A 26,445-nucleotide genomic window follows, 5' to 3' on the forward strand; every position below is an offset into this window, starting at 1 on the left:
ATGCCACCCAAGTATGACAACTTATATATAGTCAATGCAGTACAAGTGTTCTTCATCATCATCATCAAATTCCTGCCATGTACCCTCAAGGGGTGTACAGGATATGACAGTACTACATGAAAAAATTACATAATTACTAACTTCCTATTTACAATTTTCCTCCAAATCAGTCTGTTACTTGTCAAGACTCCAACATTATCAGATCTTATATTTCTATCGTCTAAAGCACTTTGTACCGTATCAATCCACCTATATCTTGGTCTTCCTCTGGGTCGTTTTCCTGCCAACCTGGCAGAGAACACTTGTTTTGCTAATCTTTCCTCTCCCATTCTATTTAAGTGACCATACCATCTGAGATTAGCTCTGCTAACGCATTCCTGGATGCTGACAATGTCAAGTTCTTTCCTAATATCCTCATTTTTAATATGATATTGCCATTGATGCCATCTGTTCACGCCTCTAATCTTTCTCAGGACTCTCATATCTGCGGTCTCTAGTCTTTGGTCAAGTGTTTTACTTCTGACCCAGCTCTCAGATCCATAAGTTAAAATTGGTTTGAACACAGTCTTGTATACAGCTAATTTAGTGTTCCGACTAATTTCTTTCTTATTCCATATGAATTTATTCAATTGACTTCCCACGATACCAGCTTTGCTGATTCTGTTGTCTATTTCTATATTTAATTTACCATCTTCAGTAAAAATTGTGCCTAAGTAGCTGAAATGTTTTACTTGTTCCACAGGTTCTCCATTCACAACACAGTTGACATTTTCAATGATTCTGCCTATTTTCATTGTCTTTGTCTTTTTATTGCTGACCTTCATACCATATCTATTACAACAGCTATTCAATTTAGTCAGAGAATCTTGCAGACTTGTATTGGATTTATTTAGAAGTATAACATCATCCGCATAAAGCAAAGAGCTGACATTAACATCTCCAATTTTGATATCAGGTTTAATACCACATTCCTTCATAATGTGATCCATATAGATAATGAATAACAGAGGGGATAATGTACATCCTTGTCTCACACCAGATTTAACATTAAACCATCTTCCTGTACTTCCTTCAATTCTAACTGCTGACTCACAACTCAAATAAAGACTAAGTATTGCTTGATATAATGCCCCATTGACACCATATAACTGCAGCGTATTGAATAGCTTCTCTCTTGGCACCTTGTCATATGCCTTTTCCAAATCGACAAAACTTAAATACAGATCTTTGTTATATTCCCATGCTTTCTCGACTATTTGTCGTAAAGTGAAGATCTGATCCTGACAGCCTCTATTTGGCCTGAATCCAGCTTGTTCTTCACCAAGCTTTTCTTCCACAATTCTTCTCAACCGTTTCTCAAGTATACTTGCATAGATCTTGCCAGGAACACTCAGTAGGGAAATACCTCTGTAATTCTCACATTCAGTTTTATTTCCCTTTTTATATATGGGTACTATGAGAGCTCTACTCCAATCATCGGGAATTCGTCCCTCTGTCCAGGCTTTCTGAACTATGCAGTGCAGCCACTGTAAGACTCTTATACCACCATACTTCAGCATTTCTGGTCGAATATCATCTACTCCTGCTGCCTTTCCACATTTCAAGCCTTTGATGGCTTTTTCTACTTCAAGTATGGATATGTATTCCTGACTGCATGCCTGGTCAGTGTTTTTTATCACTGTGCTGTCATCACTGCTTGTTTCATTTAGCAGTTTTTCAAAGTAATTACTCCATACTTCAAGGATATCTTTTTCTCCTGTTTTCATTTCACCTTTATCATCTCTAATTCCTTTTACAGCACTCTTTCCTCCATTCCTAAGCTTCGTCAACAACCTCCAGAATATTTTGCCACCTTCTTGATATTTATTTTCTATATTCTTGCCAAAGTCCTCCCATGACTTTTGTTTAGCTAGTTTTACACACTGTTTAGCTTTCTTACATTTGTCTCTGTATTCTGTAAGAGTAAAAGCTGACTTATTTGCCAGGAACTTTTGATATGCTTTCTTCTTTTCCTTCACTGCCTCTTTAACTTCCTGTGTCCACCAGGGAGTTCTGATTTTTTTATCCTTGCACACAACCTCACCACATGTCTCTCTGGCAGAATCAATCAATGCTTCCTTCAGAGTTTGCCACTGAATCTCCAAGGTTTGATTCCTGTTCTCAAACTCTTTCATTTTCTTTTCAATAATATTTCTGTATTTTAGTCTACAGTTCACATCTGAGAGCTGCTCAACTTTTATTCGCTTTAAAACTTTCTTACATGTTATTCTTTTCAATATGAAATTCAATTTTATCCTGCTCAAGACTAAATAGTGATCACTTCCAATTTCAAATCCTCTGTACACTCTGGTGTCCTGCACCAGGGAGAAAACATCACTATCAACAATAACATAGTCAATGAGACTTTTCTTATTCCTAGCCTCTTCTCTCCATGTGAATTTGTGCACATTTTTATGTTGGAACATGGTGTTAGTAATAACCAGTCCATGTCCTGAGCAGAAATCCAACAGATATTTGCCATTATTATTAGCTTTGCTCTTTTCTCCAAATTTTCCCAAAATATTTTTGTATGTCTCGCAATCATTTCCTACTCTGCTATTTAGATCTCCAACAAGGACCAACTTTTCCTTTTTCATTGTGTCAGTTGCTTTTTCTAAAGCCTCAAAAAATTCTTCCACTTCTACTTTAGTAGAACCTTCTGTGGGACCATAGGCACAAATAAGTCTCATTGTCCAGTTCCCCATTCTCATATTTGCCCACATTACTCTACTTGAGACTGACTGCCATTCAAGAAGATTAGCCTCATATTTTGTGTTGAAGGAGATCAGTACTTAAAAGATTGGTCATGAAAGATCTTGAAGTTGAATCATTTGATTACTGTAAGGTTTCTTTAATGAAGATGGAAAGTACTGTCATCAGCAAAAAAAAAAAACTATGAATAGGATTTGAAGTTAGAAGAAGATTTTTATTGTATAGGAGGAAGAGCATAGGTAATAGAGAACCCTGACATTTTCCAGCATTGTTAAAGAAATCTGATCAGAGGAAACTATTCACCACTACAGGTGGTACTTTTTGAAGGCCTCAAGGCCAGTCATGATCGAATACCTTAAATATCAAGACTGTTCATGGGGGTTTCTCAATCTTTTCATGATTTGTATCCAGAGGTAGGTAAGGTTAATGAGGAGACCTGCTCTAAAATAAGAATGGCGGAATCCATATTGGGATTCATCAATTAAACTGACTAGTCTCCAGGTAATGAAGCTGGTTGTTGATGCTAGACCTTCTCCATCACTTTCAAGATTGAAGTTAGGGTAACAGAGCAATAGTTTGATGGCGACTTTTAGCTCCTCTTTTAGGGACAGGCTGATGAAGATTGGCTTCCATGCTACTGGGTAGATGCCACCCAAGTATGACAACTTATATATAGTCAATGCAGTACAAGTGTTCTTTTTAGAACCAAGTTTTGAGCACACTTGGAGGATACCACCAGGACTATTCAACTTATTAATTTCAAGACTACTGAGAATTTTTCTTATATCCTTCTGGTAAAAGATCATCATGCAGTGAAAGGTGATTTTCCTCAGTTGGGTGTATAAGACTTGGAGGAAAAAGCTTAATGACAAGAAGTCTGGATGATGTTGCAATGATGTCAGGATTTAGAAGTTGAAGAAGAAAGAGCACAATTTATGTCTAACAGCTTTACAGAGGGACCAGAAGTCTTGACTGCTAGTGGAGTAGGAGGTAAGTTTATATCTTTTATGAAGTATGTATTACAAGGAGTTACTGGGATGGCTTGAGGATCAAAGCTTGATAACTGGAGAAGAACATTGGGGGAGCCTTTTTAAGGAATGTAAGAACTGACTTAACCTAATATCTAATCTTGCCTTCTCATGGCATGCTGTGCTAGTAAGGATCTATTTGAATACTGAATGAACAAGAAGAGGCTGGCAGTTTGCAGTTTAGCTGATCAGTTGTATTTTGTATTGGTTTAAACACAGAGACAAGCTAAAGTTACCTGCTGGGATGTCCCAGTTAAATAAGGCCCCTGCTACTTTTTTCAGGGAACCACGTCAAAAAGCCAGCTGCTGAGAAAAAGTCATACTCATTGTGGGACAACATCAAAATGGGAAATCAGACTTATTTGTGTCTTTGGTCCAGTAGAAGGTTCTATAAAGGAAGAGATGGAGGAATTTTTCAAGTCATTAGAGAAAGCATCTGACATAAAGACAGGAAAAGTTGGAAATTTAAACAGTATAATAGGAAATGAATACCAGACAAAAATACTTTGTGAAAATTAAGAGCAAAAATAATAATTATGTATCTGCTGAATTTCTGTTTAGGACATGGACTAGTCATTACTAACATAATGTGCACAATTTTACATGCAGAGAAGATGCAAGAAATAAGTTTCATTTCCTGTTATTGTTGATAGCTGTATCTTCATGCTAGTTCAGGACATGCACAGGGTTTGAAATAGGAAGTCATCACCATTTTGTTTTTGATAAAAGTAAATATAATAATATAAATATAAAAGTAAATATGTAAATAAAAAAATATATAAAAAGTAAATGTAAATATAAAAGTAAATACTAAATATCGAGAGTGTCTGCTATTGGGACTCATGGTTTTTTGTTTGTTGAGAGCTCCTGATAAGATAAGTATTATTTTAAGTTATCATTGACAATTTTGCTTGAATATTACATAGTTTTGTTTGCTTTTCGTATCTTAGTGTGTCTGTTTGTGTGTTTTTGATGTTGTTTCAATTATTAATTTAATAAGATATGATAGAAGCATGCACATGGCTCTGGTAAGAAGGAAAATGGCAGCTAGTAATAATGGTTCACCATCTTTGTTCAATAACTGTGACATAAAGGAGATTATTCAATGTACTATCTGCGAAATGTATGCATTGGCGGAGAGCGGTTGGAGCATGGTTAGATGTGATAGTGGAGTGAATGTGTGCAGAAAATGTAAGGAAAATGAGGAATTAAAGTGTGTTTCAGGTCATGAGTGTGATATTTTTGTCAAATTTCAGAATGTAGAAAATAGCAATATGATAAAAAATTGCGAGGTTGTACCAGAGAGCTGTGAGGGCAGTATAGAAAGTGAGAATGAAGATATTAATACAGAGCAAATTAATGGTTTAACAGATAATAAAAAAAGATGAGATAGATACAATGAGTTAGATTGCATGGTTGAGGGGAGTGATACATAGGGCAAAACGGCAGCTGGAGCATATGCATAAATGTCTACTGAGTGTACCAGCCAATAAAAAAAAAAGTATGATAGGAAAAATAAGAGTATGATTGTGAATGTAAACAAAATGAAGGAGCGAGTGCTGTATGGAGATTCGTTAGTACAAGGTGTGATAGTAGAGAATTTGACAAAAATCGTACCAACCTGGTGCGACCATTAATGATGTAAGTGAGTCTGTTAGGGAGCAAAAGCAAAGGGTGAAAGAAATGATAGTGGTGGTAGGTACAAATGATTTGAAAGGAGATAAAATGGAAATGATAGAGGACCTGAAGGAATTGTTTGAGGTAGCAAAAGAGAAGAGTGAGAGAGTTAGGATGATTAGTCTTTTGCTGCGGTATGACAGTGAAGAGTTTAGGAGGGCCATAATTGCAAATGACTTTATGAATGGGTTATGCAGGATGAGTGGTGTGGAATTTGTGGACGTGTGGAGTGAGTTCGATGGGCGAAAGGATCTATATAAGATGGATGGTTTGCATTTGAATGGATTCGGTGTAAGGAGTTGAATGAAGTGGATGTGCAGAATCAGGGAAACTTGATTTATTAAAGGGGGGGGAGCAGATATGCAGACCCTAACTGTTTACAGTAGTGTATGAATTAGTATAAGGCATCAAGGTAGGAATGGGGCTAACGGGGGTCTGCAATTAATGTATACTAATGCTAGGAGTATTAGGAACAAGAAGGAAGAATTTTTGGCCTTGGTTGGCACTTCCAGACCACGGGTTATTGGCATTGGTGAAACATGGCTGACTGAAGATGATATAGCTAGTGGGATTGAATGTGAGGGGTATAGTGTGTTCAGGAATGACAGGGAGAATGGGATGGGGGGGGGGTATTATTGATGATAGCTGATGAGCTGCAGCCAAGGAGAATAGAAGTTGAATTGCAGGATAGAGAAAAGAGCACATCTGAGGCCATTTGGTGTGAGATTGAGGCTGGCAGAACAAAATATACAATTGGGTGCTGCTATAGACCATGTAATGGAAAAGATGGTGGAGATAGTATGCATGAGCAAATAGAAGAAATGAGTGGAAGGAGGGTAATTATTATGGGAGATTTCAACTGTGGTACCATTGATTGGAGGGAGGGTAATTATTATGGGAGATTTCAACTATGGTACCATTGATTGGAGGGAGGAGAGGACATGTGGGAGGAAGGAATTGGATTTTATGCGGTTATTAAGGGATAACTATCTGCGACAGCATGTAATGGAAAATACTAGGGGTCAGAGAGTGCTTGACCTAGTAATTGCATCTGGGAATTTGGCTGTAATGAATATGACCACGTTGCCACCAATCGGTGAGAGTGATCATAGGGTCTTGACTTGGGAGGTGGCTAAAGGTGTGGAATTTACAATTAAGACAGGGTACATGTGGAATTATCGGGCTTGTAAGTATGACAAGCTTAGGAGTTTGATTGGTTCAGTGCCATGGCATGCTGCAAGGGCTGGAAGTTGATAGTGCATGGGAAGCGGTTAAGAAGTGTTTGCAGGAGGCAATGACTGACTGTATACCTAGAGTCCAAATAATAAATCAAGTAGGGATTAAATAGATGAATAACACCATTAAGCTTGAACTGCAAAAAAAGAAACAACTGTGGAGGGAATTTAAGGAGAAAGGTGACCTGCAGGCACATGAACGGTATAAAGCCCAGGCCAGAAGGGTAACAAGTGTGGTAAGAAAAGCAAAAGTGGATTATGAAAGGACATTGGCTATGCAGGCTAAAGAGAATCTCCCAAACAGTTTTTTCGATATGTTGCAAGTAAAAGAAAAAATGTATACGGCAGATTGATTTTAAAGAATGCCGATGGTAGGGAGGTAACCGAATCAGTTGATATAGTAGAATTACTGAGTGAGCACTTTTCAAGAGTATATCATCCAGGTGGTGACATTACAGAAATAGAAGAATCAACAGCTTATACAGGAATTGTGGTGAATGAAGTGGAGGTGAATAGTCTATTACAAAACCTCAATGTCAATTCATCTGCGGGATTGGATGGTATACCAGTTCGTGTCGTATGACAAGCGGCTAAAGAATTGTCAGTGTCTTTGACCATTTTGTTTAATTTGAGTCTCGGGTCAGGGTTAGTCCCAAGGGGGTGGAAAGAGGGGAAAATAGTTCCACTGCATAAAGGAGGTTCCAAGACTGCTGTTGAAAATTACCAGCCGATCAGCATATCAGGAATTGTTGTCAAGGTCTTGGAGAAAATAGTCAAGAGGAAAATGCAAGATTGGATAGATGAAAATGGTGGGGGACAGCATGGTTTTGTGAAGGATAGATCATGCCTCAGTAACTTGCTCACGTTCTATAACACAGTGACGGCTGAACTGGATAAGGGTAACGGGTTTACAGTGATTCTACTGGACCTTGCTAAAGCCTTTGATAGGATACCACATGGAATTCTAATCAGTAAACTGCAGCATATGAGAATGGATATAGGGTTGGTGAGATGGATAGGAGGGTGATGAGAGATATCAGAGAGTGATTTATTCAGGAGTAGAGTACAAAAGATGGCCTGTGACTAGTGGTGTGCTGCAGGGTTCTGTTCTTGGACCACTACTGTTTAATTTGTTCGTTAATGATATAGGAAAGGATCTGAGAGGAACTGTGCATCTGTTTGCAGATGATGCAAAGTTAGGTAGAGCAATAGTGAATGCTCAGGATGTCAAAATTTTGCAGGATGATTTTGATAGTTTGGAGGACTTGGTTATGGAGAATGGATGTCAATTTAATGTGGCAAAATGTAAGGTTGTGCATTTTGGGGTGAAAAGATTAGCAGCAGTTTACTACATTGGTGGAACTGTACTCCAGGAGATTGACAAGGCCAGGGATTTGGGAGTGTTGGTGGATAGGGAGTTGAAGTTTAGGGGACACATAGCAAAAGTGGCAAAATCAGCTCATCAAATCACTTGGTTTCTGAAAAACACTTTAACAAGCAGAGACAAACAGGTTATTGTTCCTCTGTATCGAGCCTTGATAAGACCCCATCTAGACTACTGTTCCCAGATATGGGCACCAGGGTTTCTTCTAGATGGGGAGGAGGTGGAGAGAATCTAGAGATGAGTGACCAAGATAATAGCAGGACTATGGAATGAACCTTATGAGAACTGCAGAAATTGGTTGATAGGTGGAAAAGGGGTGATATGATTGAGACATTCAAATTACTGAAGGGGTTTCTATAAGATTAATTCAGAAGATATTTTTGAGAATAGGACTGGTAGTGGGAGGACTAGGAACCATTCATGGAAGCTTGGTAAGAGTGTGGTTAGCAAGGGTGTTAGAGCTAGGTTTTTTACTTAGAGAGTGGTAAATGAGTGAAATAAGCCGCCAGAGTGTTGTGGGTGCCATGACTGTAAATGAGTTCAAGGTGAAGTATGATAGATACTGTGTGAATGTTGAATAGTTGTTCTTGACATGATGTTGGGCCTTCCTCGATGAGTCTAAGGACTCCTTGGAGCTGCCTGTAATAATAATACTAAGAAAAACAAATAGGTAAAAGTTTTAAAAGAATTAGTCAAGCAGCTTTCAGGGGTGAATTGCAGACTCAGATATGTAAAAGTATTTACAATGCACAAATACACTATATACAAGTAGCTTAGTTGTGAAGATACTTCACATGCGTCATTTGCTTACACTTGGATAAAAAAGTAAACAAGAATATAATTTGTTAGCAAGTGTCACTTATTGATTCGTTCAGAAAGGCATGTGGTGAAATTGTCTGCAAGAATAGGAAAATCAGAATTTCATGTTGAATTTGGGAAGTTAAAGAGGCAGTGTCCTTAATAAGGCATACTGAAAGTTTGTGACAAGTAAGTCAACATATGCTTGCTTGTGCTATCAGTAGGAGAATCATGTTAGAAGAAAAATGGAAGAAAGTGAAGTAGTTTGTAAAAGTAGCTAAATAAAAGTCCTCAGGAAGACTTTGGTAAAAATACAGAAGATAACTCAGGAAAATGGTAAAATCTTCTATAGGCTATTAAAAAGCATAGAAATGAAGAAAAGAGTACTGGGAAAGGAAATGATCAGATATCCTAGATACTTGGCGTAATTACTTTCAAAGATAAAGGTTAAATGAAACAAGAAGTGATAACAGTGGGAAATGCAGACAGGAGTACATATAAATATGAGTAAAAAATGATTTCAAAAACCTATATGGGAAAGCAGCTAGAACAGATGATGCTTGATGAGAAATGCTCAAATATGGAGGCATAAAAATTTTACAGTGGCTACACTGCATAATTTAGAAGGAATGGTGAAAAGGTCCAATTGTAGATGGAATAGAGCTTTCATTGTTCTTATCTGTAAAAACAGAAATAAAATTAAATGTAAGAATTACATATAGATTTCCCTATAGATGTCTAGGTAAGTACATGAGGAATAGCGAAGAAAAACTGGAAGAGAAACTTGAAGAACAAGTTCATTTCAGGCCAAACAGAGGTTATCATGATCAGATTTTCACTTTAGGACAAACAGCTGAAATCATGGGCATATAATAAGGATCTGTATTTAAGTTTTGTAGATCTGGAAAAAGCAGTTCAAGACCCTAAACTCTATGGTGCAAATGGAACATTGCATCAAATTAAAATTGAAGGAGTACAGGAAGATGGTTTAATGTTAAATCAGGGTGCGAGACAAGAGTCCATATTATCTCCACTGTTATTCACCTATGTGAATCATGGTATGAAGGAAAGTGGCATTAAGCCTGATATTATTAATTGGAGAATTATACTATTAATATTATTAATGCACATAATACATTCTCGAAAATGTACTGATCGAATATAATAACCTATGGGAAAAAGTATAATTCGTTCCTCAAATTTCTTTTTTGACCCTTAATTTTTTTATAAAAGAATTAGGATATGTGTCAAGACCTAGTTAAAATAAAACCATGAAGCTGAAAGACAATAAAACATGTTCAGAATATAAATTTATTATTCTACTTCTTAACAAAGAATTAAGCTAACATAGTTTGCCAGGCATTCTGTTTCTTTTTTTTTCATACAACTGAGAATATGGCCCTATTGCCTCTTCTGCAAATTTTACTGCTTCTCTCTTCATCAAGGTTAGCCCCTTTAAGCATTACTGCTTAAAAACTTCGATTGTATGAAAAATATTTTCAATATGTTTGTGTGAAATCTCTTGGCTGACTGTCAATGGTTAAACTTTCTTTATATTCTTCAGGATCTTCTCGTTGTGCGTCTAAATTTAGCAGGTCAGAATTACTCAATTCCTCAGAATGAGATTTAATTAACTCTTGGACGTTATCATTGTCAGTGTCATTAAAACCCAGTTCATACCTGATGTTGGCAATTTCCACAACACATTATCCATTTTATTTGAAAAGTCTCTAAAAATAATTTGCACAATGTGGAAGAATGTGCTTCCAAATTTCTGCTTGCATATTGCTAGCAGAAATTTCATTAGACTTTGTGACTTTTCTCCAATTTTCCCAGAAAAGTTTTGGAAGGCATTCGCTTCCAAAAAAAAAAAAGGCCAGTTTCATCGACATAAAATATTTGTTGGTCACAATAGCTTCCTTCTTCCAGAATTTTCTTTGAAATTTCTGGATAATTTGCGGCCACCTCCTTATCTGCACTTGCTGCTTCATCTGTGATTTGAACATTATGTAGGCTATTTCTCTTTTTGAAATGCTCAAACCACTTAGCATTAGCATGGAATTCTTCTTCTTTTCCATCATTGATAGCCCTTTCTTTCAAGGTTGCAAAGAGACTTAATGCTTTTGATTTAATAAGATCAGTGCTTACCAGGATCCATTTTTGGTTACAATCTTCGATTCATGTAGAAAGAAGTCTCTCTAATTAAATCATTATAATACTTTGATTTTGAGTGGTCTGCATGCATGATAAACTTGAAGCAGCCTTACTTTTCTCTTTGTATTCAGCAGCTTTGCTTAAAATTCATCATGTAGTTGATTCACCCATGTTCTTGTCCTATCTTTACTTTGGACCTACCTCTTTACTCTGGACCTTTATTTCAATTTCTTCCAATGAGATTACTTTTTGAATCTTTTTCACACTTTCACTTTTTTGCTCACTAATTCTTTTACTCATGGTTAAAGGTTGGGAAAATAAATTAAGGAAAACAATTGCAAAGGAGGCATGAAATATGATCATCAAAATGCTATGTAATTAGCAGATGACAGAAATTTTGGCAGTAAATTTGGAACATAGCGTACATGGAAATAGTGTAGTATGCCATTAAAAAATAACTTTGTAAAATGTTTAAAATTGGTAACTAAATAATTTCATCCTGGTGAGCGATTTTTTTAAAATAGTTAGCCATAAAAAATTATTTTTAAGATGTTCTATTAGTGTGCCTATATACATCTTAAAAATAATTTTTTATGTGAGAGGTGCATTAATCGAGAGATTGCTGTATTATTTATATTCTGTTTTATATACTGTTATACTCCTCTTAAATAAATCCAGCAGGTCTGAAGGATTCCTTAACTAAATAACTGCTGTGTTTATAAAGAAGACAAGATTCTGTGAAAATAGGGCAGAACACTGAAAGCATCAGCTGCATACTGAATGAGAAACCATATAGAATATATGGAAATAGACAGTGAATAAGCAAAGCTGGTATGATAGTGAGTTAACTGAATAAGTTTGTGTGGAATATGTGAGAAATTACCGTATTTTTTGATAAATAATGCCCACCTAATGTATAACTCGCACCCCCAACATTTTCATCACTCCTTTTGATGTGTAGATAGCGCACATGCACCAACTAGCGGTAGAGTTAGGAAGTACAGACAGAGGATGGAGGAATTCTTTAAAAGCACGTGCATTGCTAGTAGCAGTGGTCGATTTTTTTAATTCAAAAACTTTACAATTTTCACATTGTTGAGGAGCACCATGACATTACTACGACTACAATTGAAAGGTAGGTGTACATTTTTTATATTTTATGAAGTTACATTATTCCGTACATACTGTTTTAAAATATTTCATAAAATAAATCATTACTCGTTTATATTTTGTTATTAGATCTGAATTACCCATGGAAGACAGAAATACTTCTCGGAGAAAATCCTACACAGTGCAGTTCAAGCTTGAAGTGGTAGAAGTAGCAGAGGAAAAAGGGAATCGTGAAGCTGGTAGATTGTTCAGTGTTGGAGAAAGTAGTGTTCGTGAATGACAGTCCTGAAATGTTTACATATGAGGAAACGTGCTATGAGGTTTAGAAGGTGCTTGTGGCCAACCATAGGCAAAAAACCTGTTTGATTGGGTTGTTAGTGAAAGAGCTAAAGGTATTTCCAATAGATAACGCGCGCGCGTTATCTATTGAAAAATACAGTAGTCAAAACTGAAGTAGCTATATAAGATAGTGTTCAAATCATTTCAACAATTGATCAGAATTGGAAACCACAGATATGAGAGTTGGCAAATTAAGGGAGTAAACATATGGCATCATTGGGAGAATTATATTAAAAATAAAGATACTAGGTTGGAACTTGTTGTCTTCAGGTATGGTCTGAATGAGAAAGGAACATTTTGCAAAACAGGTGTTTGATGCCAGGATGGTAAGAAAAAAGACCCAGTGAAGTACCAAGAACAAAGTCAATCAATGCAGTTAAAACTACTTCAAAGAACCAAAATATGAGATGTGATACTTAGTCCTTAGAGATAAGACTAATTTGGAAGAATATTGTTCATAGGGAGTTAGTAATAATGCAAGCTTTTGATGTTATACTATTGTAGTGTCCTGTACACCTCTTGGTGTACATATTAGAAATTTGTTTGAATTTGATTGATCTCATATGTGATTTTTTTTCTTGTAAAGATTAATTAACTTTAGTAATTTTTGAAAAACAAAACAAAAAAGTCTTAACCGAAATTTGTATTACAGGAAAAAGTCCAGAAGATGCTTATCTTGAAGGAATGATGAATGAAGCACCTGGTCCAATTAATTTTACAATGTTTTTAACATTATTTGGAGAAAGACTTCAAGGAACAGACCCAGAAGAGGTTATTAAAAATGCATTTGCATGTTTCGATGAGGAAAATAATGGCTCTTTACATGAAGAACGTTTAAGAGACCTATTAACATCAATGGGAGACCGTTTCACAGATGAGGATGTAAGTTAGATTGAACAATTCGTTTTTTATTAAGCCTTATGTTATAATGTGAATAATTGTTATTAAATAGAAAGCTAGTTTGAATCAAATGATGATCATAATGCTACCTTATTTTGGACACATTCTGAGTTAATAATCAGTAATAATCATGATATCATTTCATCAGTTGTTTGGCATTTTTTGTAACAAAAAAAAGGGAAAAAAAAGCAGCTGTGTTTATCACAGACTTCATTGCCATGTCAACAAATATAAACTGAGTTCTGCATGAATTGGCAACCCTTCAGGAAAGAAGATTTTCAGAAAAACTTCAATTTTTCTGATAAAAAGAAGAACTTCAGTTTTTCTGTTTATCAGAAAAAAGTTCTTCAGTTTTTCTTTTTATTCAGAAAAGTTCTATTTGACAAAATCTAGGTGTATTAATTTGTTTCATATACAGATTATTTCCTGATACTGTCTGGAGAAATTTGATATCTGGAGTCCTTACAAAACTCTCATGCCATCTCAGTTTTGTTTCAGTCAGTTCATGTTTATTCTGAAAATTTTGAAATTTATTTAAAAAAGAAAATGCAATGACTCTACTCTTACTGAATGGAATTAAATGAAATACGATGTTTAGAATCTTGAAAAATTTGAGTTCTCTCTTCATGACTGGGCTACTTGTATATTGAGGCTAATGACTTTGCATCAATTGCTTTGGTATCTCATAATGCAAAGCACACACCCTTTCAGATGTGTATAATGCTATGCATTATTATGAGAAGGGCCATTACACAGACTGGTTTGGACCTTTATCAAGATACATTTAAGTGTGGGGGATACCTCTCCAAAAAACTCACTGATTGACCCTGAAGGGCCACTACTAAGCTAATTACTCTGGGACAGGAAACTCAGCAGTGGTTCCACTCAGTGACAGGCCAAAACCTGCCACAGAGTAGAGCATCTCTACTCCCAAGAGGCAAGCACACCCAGTGACAAGCATTAATAAATGTCACCAGTGGGAGCCAGACCCAGAAGAGATACCAATGTTTTTACTAGATGGGTGAAGCAAGAATGCTTTTCATATTCCCCTTTATCTGTAGAAGAAAATGTATGGATGGGGTGTTATTGAGCTATAAGCTCTGGTCACAGCAATAGTCGAGCCTCAGTTAAAATTTCATTGGCTACAGCATTGCCATACATTACTCTCTCTGGATACCGATGTTAGAACGCAGAATGTTACTGACAGGATGGGTAAAGCATACATGTTATTTGTATTCCCCTTTGTTCGTAGTGGAAAAACTATGAGTGGGGAGTTATTGAGCTATATGCTCGTCCTGTGAGGGCAGTGAGATTAGCTGTGTTCAGCTAGATGTAGGATAGACTTGGGTCTTTTGTATTTGCAGTAATCTGCTTCATTGTAGTCAGTAGCTTGTTTGATGAGAGGGTTTGGATGATTGCTTGTCTTAGTGAAGAACTTTTCTGCTAGATCATGGAGAAGGGAAGAAATGTAAGGAATGTTGACTTCTCTGTGGATCTGGGAGTTTCTGATAAACCATGGGGCATCCAGAATCATCCTCAGACATTTGTTCTGAATTCTCTGCAATTTTATAATATTTGTATCTGAGGTATGGCTTCATGCAGGGGAAGCATAGGTGATGACAGGGTGTATTACCATCTTGTAGATAAGTAACTTGGTTTGTATATTGAGTTTACTTCTGCAATTGATCATGGGGTAAAGCTGAGCAATTACTTTGGAAGTCTTCAAGACTATGAGCTTGATATGTTTGCTGAATTGTAGTTTTTTATCTAGTTGCACTCCAAGATATTTGACTTCTGTCTGCCATGGAATCTTAACTCCTAACAGATGAATGTCCTTCTTGCTAAGTATCTTCTTTCTGGAAAATTGTATGGCAGAACTTTTTGGGGAGTTTACTTGGGTTTTCCAGTCTACCAACCACTTCTCCAGTGTATGGATGTTACCTTGAAGTCTTCTGATTGCCATTTGGGGGCTGAGAGATCTTGCTAGTATTGCAGTGTCATCTGCATATAGTGCTGTGATAGTTGTTTTCAAGTTTTGTGGGATGTCAGCTATGTAGATTGAAAACAGAAACAGGGCCAGAAGAGAACCCTGAGGAACACCTGCCATGATTTTACATCTGGCTGATATTATTTCATTGATTTTGATTTGCATATATCTGTCTTTGAGGTATGCATGGGTTATTTTTGTTAACTTTATTGGGATGTTAAATTTTATAAGTTTATAAAGAAGGCCCTGATGCCACACTTTATCGAATGCCTTCTCAGCATCTAAGAATATCGCAGCTGTATGGAGATTCCAGTTGAAGCCTTTTGCTCCATCAGTCGGAGTATTTGTTGGACTGTGCTATGGCCTTTACAGAATCCGAATTGTATTTTGGGAATAATACCAAGCTTATCTGTTTCTGCTTGAAGCCTTGTGAGAATAACTTTCTCAGTAATCTTTCTGAGGCTGGATAAAAGACTGATGGGTCTGTAGCTTTCAGGGAGTTGAGGGTTTTTTCTCGGCTTCTTCAGTGGCATAATAATCGCAGTTTTTCCAAGCTATGTGTGTAAATGCTGGAATCTGAAAATGGCATTAGTTATGTTCACTAGATGGACTATAGTTTTTCTTGGAAGTAATTTTATTATTCTGCTGGTGATGAAATCTAGACCTGGAGAGCCTTTTTGTTGTTCAGATGAATTATGAGGCTTATAATTTCTGTTAGAGTGGTGGGGTTGATAGGTTCTGAATTATCTTTATTCTGTTGTAAAGTTTTCTTGACCTGGCAGTGAATCTTGTATTTGATGTTGATGTTTAGGCTTACATAAGATGGATTGCATTGTGTTTCCAGGTTTTCTATTAGAACTTCTTCTTTTTCTATATCTGTATGAGCAATTCCTTTCTTGGTCTGTGTGTGTGTGGGGGGGTATGAATTGTCTTTTGGTGCGGAGGGCTGTCAAGAATTTCTGGACGGAATGATCCTCTGGGTTGATGTTGGCTAATTTGGCTTCCCATTCATGATTTCTGTGTTTTTGAAGTGCTTCACGGACTTGTCTGTCTAGATTGTTCAATATTGTTTTGTGTTGTGGAATCTCTTTCTAGCTTTGTTTTTAGCTCTGATTAGGTCCATGATTTCCACAGGGATCCATCTGCTCAGGTGGAAAACAGTGGTTTGTGTAACTGATGATATTGCTTTCTTAATCTGGCATGTCAGGTTATTTATGGCTAGGTCTCTCTCTTCCTTTTTTCTAATGATGGGAGCAGGGCCAATGTGCTCAGGAAGGACTTTGGCCAGCTTATCCCATGCTATGAATGAGTGCAGGGAGGAGAGTTGTTCTTGCATTCCTAGTTTGAGCAAGACAGGGTCGTGGTTGGAAGATAATTCATCGACTGTTTCCACCTGGTATTGGTATCCAATGTTTTTGAGAATGGCAATGTCTAATACATCCGATCTTCCTATAGGGCTGTTGTGGGTGGGCTCGACTGGACCAGCAACTATGGCTGTATTGAGAGTAGTGTAGTTGTGGAAAGTAAGGCCACTAGCATTGACTGTGGTGCTTGACCAAGCAGCATGTCTAGCATTTAAATCCCTTGCTGTGATAATGGAGTCTGTAGAGCCGAGGGATGGAGTCCAATTCTGATATTAATAGGGGTTTGCTTGGTGAATTGTAAGCTATGTAGATTTTGAGACTGCTGGCGTTGCTGATATGGACCTCCAAGCCAGTCATCTCCAAGTTCTTAGTTTGCAGGTTGGTTATTTCATTATGGTTCAAGTAGCTTTTAATATAGATGGTGGTTCCTCCTCCTCTGGTGTCAAGTCTATTGGTTTTGTATATAATGTAGCCTCTAAGTCTTGAGTTGTTTGCTGGTCTGAGGTGTGTTTCGTTAACTAGAACTATGTCCGAATTGTATCTGAGCTTGAACTCTTGAAGTTCCAGTATTTTGTTGTTTACGTTGGCATTCCATGCTGTGATCATGAGGGAGTTTGGTTTGTGCTTGTTTCTATTCATCATTTAGGGCTGTTAGTATTGATTGTGTTCCTTACAGGAATCTCTTAGTGGAGGATGGCAAGGGACTAGTCTTGCTGAATTCCTGCAGCATGGTAGCAGGTGAGGCAGTTAATATTGATATTAGGTTGGAGCTTGTTCTTGCAGCCTCGGCATATGTTTTGGTCATGGTTGAGTGTTTCCTTCCTTCCTGAATTGCCAGAGTGGAGGATATTTGAGCTGGAGGGCGACCTGCACTTCTTCTTGCAGTGTCATTGTTAGGAGGTGGAGGGAGAGCTTTTGCTGACCCGCAATTCTTTGGATGTATAATGCACCCCTTGTAATTAGCAGGGTGAGGTCCTCTGCAGTTGGCACATTTAGCCGGCGTAGATCTTGGTTTGGTGCATGTGATGGTCTGGTCGCCCTCACCACATTTTAGACATCTGAAGTTGGCCTTACATAGTTTTTGGGCATGGGCAAACCTCTGACATCTATGACATAATGTCATAATATATGACATAAAGCCAAAATAGTGTCTATGAAAGGGGAAGAGTTTTTTTTTTTTTTTACTTCTCTTCATGGTTACAAGGTTATTGGCTTTCATTATTAAAAATTATGGAAACAACTGCCATGTTATATTAAAAGTTCATTTTAATATAAACCAAAATAATCACTCTCCATTTTGACCTTCACATTAAGGTCATCATCTGGAGTATACAAAAAAACAAGCTACATTATAATCCACATGGTATAACTGGTATAGAACCTGCTATAACCTTAAATGGGAGGGTCCTTATCATTTTCCAGTGGTGTGACAACCTAGTAGTGAACTTCAATGCTGCTCAAACAGTTTTGTCTAATTTCTCACAAGAAATATTTCCCTTTAACTTTTTTTTTTAATGATAGTACTCAGATCTTATCATCTACTTCAGATCAGATTTGAAGATCTGAGTATTATCATTTAAAAAAAAGTGGGAAATATTTCTTGTGAGAAATTACAGGACTGTGTTTTAGTAGCATTGAAGCTTACTACTAGGTTGTCAGATTGCTGGAAACAGGTTCCTGAAGCTTGGAACGTTTCTGTAATACAAGATTTGTTAAATGAAGAAGAGCAATGGAATGTACTTGAGGTTAGTGAGAGATCTTCAGAAAGAAGAATACACAAGTACAAAGCTTTATAGTCCTTAGCATTGATTGGGAAATCTGAAGAAAGAGACCATCCACCAGACTCATAGTTTTACTGTGAGTCATGAGTGGATGTGTCTTTCCTGATATATTGTCATCAGGAAAGACACATCCAAAGAGAAAATTGGCAGTCCAGTTGCAAAGGGCATAAAGAACAGAAGTTGGTTATTTTGGATTTATGGTAGATCCGACTAAGGCTATGGGGGGGGGGGGGGGCTAGTGTTTTCTCTGTAAATTGTGCATTCTTCAGAAGTTGAATAAGTAGTCCTTATATGATTAAATGCCATGAAAGCAGAGCAGCCATACAGTCTTCTCCAAACAATTTTATGATAATATTAGCTGATAATATCTCTTTGGATCATGAGTGGAATGGAATGTAGTGGTCAATAATTCTTCTTTTCAACCTGGATCAGTCCACTTCTGGACAAAAAATCTCCCTCTGATTTTCTTCATTCCATTCTCTTTTCGACTTTTCTTATCCATTACATTTTAACAACTGTAAACAATTTCATCTTGCCATCTCTTCCTTGGTCTTCTCCTTTGCATACTGCCATCTCCTGGTTCTCACTAGCTGAAGGTCCAATTAATTAGTAACCTTTAATACAGACCATAATCTGGTGTAAACGGGACATTACATCGAGAAATACAGTCTCTATTTAAGCTGTAAGTCAGCAATTAGAATTGGAGGTATAGGAAGATGGTTTGATGTTAAATCAGGTGTGTGACAAGAGTGCATATTATCTCCAATTATGAAGGAAAGTGGTATTAAATCTATGAAAATTGGTGATGTTAATCTTATCTCTTTAACTTTATGCAGATGGTATTATGCTTCTGAATAAATCCAGTACAAGTCTGTAAGATTCTCTGGGTAAATTGAAATAACTGTTGTAATAAATTTGGCATAAAAATCTGCAATCAAAAGACAATGAAAATAGGTAGAAACATTGAAAACATCAAGTTTATTCTGAATGGCAAATCTGTAGAACAAGTAAAGCATTTCAGCTTTAGGCACAATTTTTAGGCAAGATGGTAATGTAAATATGGAAATAGACAACAAAATTAGTAAAGCTGGTATAGCAGGAAGTCAGCTGAATAAATTTATTTATATGAAACAAGAAAGAAATTAGCTGTATACAAGACAGTTCAATTTTAACTTGTGGATCTGAGAGCTGGGTTAGAAATAAAACATTTGATCAAAGACTGGAAACCACAGATATGAGAGCTCTTAGAAAGATTAGTGGAGTAAACAAATGGCATGAATGGCAGCATCACATTAAAAATGAGTATATTAGGAAAGAACTTGCCATTGTTAGCATTTAGGAATGTATTATGGTCACTTTCTCTCAGGTGGTATCGTCTTAAACAGAATGGAAGAGGAAAGATTAGCAAAACAAGTGTTCTTTGTCAGGCTGGCAGGAAAAAAAGCCAGATGAAGATGTAGATGGATTGATACAGTAAAAAGTGCCTTAAAAGACAGAAATGTAATATCTGATAATGTTGGAGTGTTTTGACAGATAACAGATTAAAATGGAGGAAAATTGTTGATCGGAAGTTAGTAATGGTGTAACTTTTTCATGTATTACTATTGTAATTATTCTGTACACTTTCCTGAGGATATACATATCAGGAATTTGATAATGCTAATACCAACCATTAACAGAATGAGACCAGGGGCTGTAACAAATCATTAATTACTAATTAATTGGATCTTCAGCTAGTGTGAAGTCAGTTATTTTTAAAGGAGGACAATGGAATAGTATGTTGGTGTCCAAAACTTAAGGAGGAACACTATTTCTAAAGATTACAACTGCAAATTCAGATGAATGAACTTTTGACAATTTGTATAACTGGGGATCACTACAGATTTCAAGTAGAAAGCAGCTACACATTCAAATTTTCGAATTGCATGCAAAGGGATCACGTGGTACCACTCAACAGAATAAACAGCAAAAGGCTACACTAAGTGATTGTGTTTGAAGGAAGCTCTTTTTGTGATGGCATAAAGTTGCAAGTTTAGATGTCTTGTAATGTCTCAAAAGACATCATCTAGATAATTTCACACAGGGAAAGCTTGAAAAAAGCCACAGAATTACTGACAGTTTGGAATCTCACATAGCATTGTATCCAGGCTCTGGGCAGCATTTCAAATCAATGGAATGTGTTCGACATTTGCTAAGAGATTGCCCTCGATCTACCACAGAGCATGAAGACAGATTTTTGGTTATAACAGCAAAATGTAATTGACGTACATGGCAGGTCAGCTTGCAATTCAGCTCCATTCAAACACAGGTACTCGAATGTCTTGACAAACTGTGGCAGGATGTCTGCGACAAGTAGGCCCATATGCCAAATGTCCTGTAGTCTGTATCCCTTTATTCACAGCTCATCATAGAGCACATTTTCAGTGGTGTTGTATCTATAAAATTTGGACAAGACATCAATGGGCTAATGTACTCTTTACAGATGGGTTGTTTTAATGTTTCCTTCGATTCTAGAGGATGATGTCATTTTGTTTGTGCTTTATGTATGCTTTCTTTCAGTCTGACATGGAGAACATAACCATACTTGTAAGCTGACAGAAAAAGATAATCGGATTGAATCTATGGGAAACGACTCTGGAATGGAAAAGGGAAAAAGAAAATGGAAACGACAAAATATAATGCACATAGCAAACTGGAATGTAAGAGGAATAGCATATAAAGAAATAGAATTAGACCAGTTATTAAATGAAAGAAATTTTAAAATAGCAGTAATCACTGAAACAAAAGAGAAATTAAAAGGAACTATGAGAACTGAAAATTTTAATGTGATATACAGTGGAGTCGACAGAGACCAAAGAGCACAAGCAGGAGTCATGATTTGGATTCATAACTCCCTTTCAAAACAGTTAAAACAATATAAATTATGGAATGAAAGAATAATAGAAGCTAGAATAAAAATAGATAAAGGCTATTTAACAATAATTGGTTTATATGCCCCAGAAGAAGGAAGAGAACAGGATAATATTGATTTTTATAATCAGCTACAAAACATATATAATAAAATAAATAAAAATGATTACATAATTTTAGCAGGAGACTTAAATGCAAGAATTGGAAACACGAAAATTAATAATAATATAGGAATACATGGAGAACACACTCTAAACAGAAATGGTAAAAAATTGATTGACTTTGTAGTTTATAATAACCTAAAAATAATGAATTCCTTCTATAAACATAAAGACATACATAAATATACTTGGGCAGCAAGAGGATGGAAATCAATATTAGATTACTTCATATTAAATGAAAAGACATCAAAATTTTCACTAGATGTTAGAGTTCACAGAGGATATGAAATAAGCAGTGACCACTTCCTTGTTAAAATAAAATTAAGATTACCACCTAAATGGCTACAAGTAACAAGAACAGAAAGAAAAATTGAAACATTTGTTTATAAAACTAGACTATTGAATGACACAAATGTACAATGGCTATATGAACAAAGAATTAACCAGTATCTAGATAAAATAAAACAAAATGAAGAAATAGAAATGGAATGGCTTAATATAAAAATGATACTAAATGCAGCAGCAAATGAAAGCTTAGGAAAGACCAAAAAATTCAATAAAAGAAAAAAAACTGAAGATCTGGGATGATACAATCAAAGAAATAATCAAAAGGAAAAAAGAAGCCTATCACAAATGGTTAAGCAGTAAAAGATTAGAAGATGAAATAGAATATAAAAGAATAAGAGCCATAGCTAAAAGAGAAGTCAGAAAAAGACATAGAGAATCATGGAATAAATTTGTTTCTAATTTAGAACATGATTTATATAAAATAAGACCCAATGTATATAAGATTTTGAAACACCTAAATGCAGATACCAAAGAAAACATAAAATTAAACACTGAATTGAAATTAGAAGAATTTCTAAATTACTACACAGAACTGTGGACAGACAAATATTTTAAAAAAGACAACTGGCAAACAATTAACGAAAATGAAAAGGAAATAACTGAAGAAGAATTAGAAATCAGCCTGAAAGAAACAAGAAACGGAAAATCACCTGGAGAAGATAAGCTAGGTTTGGAACTATATAAATACGCAGGAACAAGATTCAAAGGAAGACTCTTATTATTTTTAAATAAAATTTACTCAACTGGTATCCCCCCAATAGAATGGAAAAAAGCAATTGTGATTCCTATCTTTAAGAAAGGTAATAGAGATGACCCTAAAAACTATAGAGGTATCAGTATACTAAATTCATGTTACAAAATATACAGCAGAATCTTAAATAACAAACTAATGAAATATTCCGAAAACTTTATTCTAGAGGTACAAAATGGATTTAGAAAAGGACGATCATGTATAGACCCAGCCTTCTGCCTAAAATTAATAATAGAGAAAAGAAGAAAATATAATTTAGAAACACATATTGCATTTATTGACTTTGAAAAAGCATTTGACAAAGTTAAAAGAAACATATTATTTAACATATTAAAAGAAAGACAAATACCAAATAATATCCTAAAAGCTGTCACAAGTATATATGAAAATAATCAAATACAAATAAGATTAAATCATGAGCTATCATATACAAGAGAGATAAACCAAGGGGTCCGACAGGGATGTCCCCTCTCAGCAACTCTTTTTAATATCTACTTAAATGAAATAATAATAAAATGGAGTAAAAATTTACATGAAGGAATTAAACTTTCACCTACAGTTAACTTAAACACTCTCCTCTTTGCAGACGACCAAATAATAATTACAAATTCTGAAGATAACTTACAGAAAGCTATTTTAAATCTAAATGAGATATCCAAAGATTATGGTATGATAATATCAACGGAAAAATCAAAAACTATGACCTTTAAAGGACAAGATCCAGCAAGAACTAAAATAGTATTAGATAACAAGATCTTAGAACAGGTGAATTCATTTAACTACCTAGGATGTATGATCACTTATGAAAATGAAAAAGATATAAACATAAAAATTGCAAAATATTTAAAAATAACAGGAGTAATTAACTCTATATTTAAACCAAACCTAGTTCAAAAACAAACCAGGCTAAATGTATACAATACATTAGCCCTACCGGCCTTAATGTATGGAAGCGAAATCTGGACAATAAAACAAAAAGACAAACAAAGATTAACAACAGCAGAAATGAAGTTTATGAGAAAAACTGCAAAGTATACCCTATTTGATCACAAAAGAAACGAAGATATTATGAAAGAATTAAACCAAGAACCAGTAATTGAAAAAATTATAAAATATAAACATAGATGGATGGAACACGTTCAAAGAATGAAAACAGAAAGATTACCAAAACAAGCCTTAAAGTACAAGCCATTAGGAAAAAAGAAAACCAGAACGTCCTCTTAAACGATTCAACGATGACTTCTAAGGCCGGAACAGGCCATACTAGGCCTAAATCCTTGATACGGATGATGATGATTCTTTCAGTCTACTTTGTCATACAATTTCCTATATTTTTCTTTGCTTTCTTGGAATGGAATGTCAGTTTTTTTGCTTAAATTTACTATGCAAACAACCTTATGCCATAACAGACCACTCCTTTAGATCCTAGGGGTTTCACTATAGCAAGTGTCTACTGCATATAAAGTTAATTCTGTGTCCTTCAATCTAAGTTTCAATGAACAGTTTTTTTTTTTGTTTTTGTTTTTTTTTTGTGGGAGGAACTACCACTTCGACTGGCTAATATGTATTTAGTTGGAAGTCTATAAATATGTACCCTCAAAGATGCTAGAGTGTTCAGAATGCTATAGTAGTACTACGTAGTTAAGTTTACATTGATACTTAGTATCAACAATTTTCTTCTAGATTAATTATTTGTCAGGAACTCAGTATTTTTAGATTTTATATTTCAGCTTTCTAAGTCACTTCTAACTGTATCAAACTACATAGATGTTTCTCTGAGTCTGTATCCTGGCATCAATATATGTTTGTCTAATCTTCTATCTCCCATTCTGTTGGAAGTTTTTCCACTTGGTTATACTATAAATTAAAGACACCAAGAAATTATATACTTGGTTTAATCCTTTATCCCAAGTGTAAGCAAACAAAGTTTGTGCCTGAAGTATTTTCAGGACTGGGGCAACTCATAAAAAGAAGCTGATGACTTCACATCACTTGTCTTAGTATCCCATAATGCAAAGCACATATCCTCATGGGTATGTATAATGCTATGCATTTCAGCATGACTTCAGCCTTTAACCTTAGTATCACCTCTGGGTCTGGCTCCCACTGATGAAACCTCAATAAAGGTGGAAACTGGTCTGGGTAGTGACCCTTCCAATAATGCATAGCATTATACATACCCATGAGGATATATGCTTTGTATTATGGGATATTAAGGCAAGTGATGTGAAGTCATCAGCTTCTATGTATGAGTTGCCCCAGTCTGAAAATACTTCAGTCGCAAACTTTGTTTGTTTACACTTGGGATAAAGGATTACACCAAGTATATAATTTCTTGGTATCTTTAATTTATACTTCTCCCATTTTGTTTAAGTGATATCTTCATTGGTTTTATCACTGTTTTGTATACTGCTAGTTTAGTGTATTGGCTAATTTCTCTCTTGTTCCATAGAAATATCTTCAAATGGCTCCCCATCAGATGTGTTTTATTCATTCTGTTATGTATTTCTAAATTTAATTTCCATCTTCATTAACTTGTGCTTAAGTAACCGAAGTATTTTACCTGTTCTATATAGTTTCCATCAAGAATGTAGATGATGTTTCACCATTCGTGTTGCACTTTAGTGGAATAACTTCGGGCACAAAGAAATAATTAAACAGGTTTAATCGATTTCAGTATTTCTTCTCATTCAGAGACGTCACCATAAATGCAATGTTAAAATTGAAATAACACACAGAAAACAATAAGTAGAAGAAATTAGAATAACTAAAAACTGAAGTCCTACGAGGGGCACTCTCTATAGGTGCTGTTGGTTAGCCTCCGATGTTGGGTATGATGTCTAAGAATTAGTTTCCCAAATTTTGGGAAGTTTAACATAACCATATTTATTAGGATTAGGCTGGTTTTTTAAGTCTGCTGCAGATTCTAAAGTCTTTCAAATTTATATTTGATGTTTCACCATGTTTCTGCATATTTTCATACTTCATCGCTGATGTTTTGTATAAGGTGTGTTATAAAAGTTATTCACTTCAGTTAGTTCTGAAGAGTTGTACTAGACTCAAGAGTATAACAAGTAAATAGCTGAGTGAATATCTCCAATTTTGATATCAGATTTAATTCCACTCTCCTTAATGTGATTCATGTAGATGAGGAGTAAAATTGAAGATAGTATGCATCTTTGCCTTATTCCTATTTTATATCAAAGCATATTCCTGTGTCTGTCTCCTTCAATTCTTATTGCTGACTTATAAAATAGCTTTTAATTTTTCAGGAAATGACAACGTATACTAGAATATTAATTAAAAACTTTAATCAATACCCTCCTATATTTCAGCAATGTTACATTGCCATCTTCAGGGATCACAAAACAATGATATGTACATGCAGGCACTCACACTAAGCGAATGAGGCTGAAGAAAGGGACACTCTGAAGTCTGTCCTAGAATCCTAAAGGTGCTGCCTAGCGGGCTAAATTGGCTTGTCTTGGCCGTTGGCTGATGTTCTTTGAATGCAAGCTTCCCAAATTTGGGACAGTCTTATGCACCCAAATTTGATGAGGTTTGGGAAGTTTTTCAGAGCTGAGGCTGATTCCCGGAATAATCTTTCATACTAATTATATAAATTAAGTGGATAATTTTGTATATAATTTTGCATAACCAAAATGAAGTCTCTTGACTCTTTATTTTAGTAAATTTCATACTAATGTTCCTTAGAGCAGTGATATTTAAACTTTTTTTTTTACAGCAACCACCAAAAAGCGATACGT

General features: G+C 35.6%; 1 protein-coding gene across 3 annotated transcripts in view; it reads left to right on the forward strand.

Annotated features, from left to right (window-relative positions):
- LOC150101065 (myosin regulatory light chain sqh) overlaps positions 1-26,445 on the forward strand; it is a 127,538-nt gene that overhangs the window by 90,508 nt on the left and 10,585 nt on the right. For all 3 annotated transcript variants that reach the window (XM_090401395.1, XM_090401396.1, XM_090401397.1), the window contains one exon: positions 13,129-13,358. In XM_090401395.1, coding sequence (XP_090257521.1) covers positions 13,129-13,358 — 230 coding nt within the window. The remainder of the gene's footprint in view (positions 1-13,128; positions 13,359-26,445) is intronic.

Source organism: Typopeltis vanoorti, chromosome 12, assembly GCF_054136105.1.
Source record: "Typopeltis vanoorti isolate ZY-2024b chromosome 12, IOZ_Tvanoo_1.0, whole genome shotgun sequence".
In the NCBI taxonomy this organism is placed as follows: Eukaryota; Metazoa; Arthropoda; class Arachnida; order Uropygi; family Thelyphonidae; genus Typopeltis; species Typopeltis vanoorti.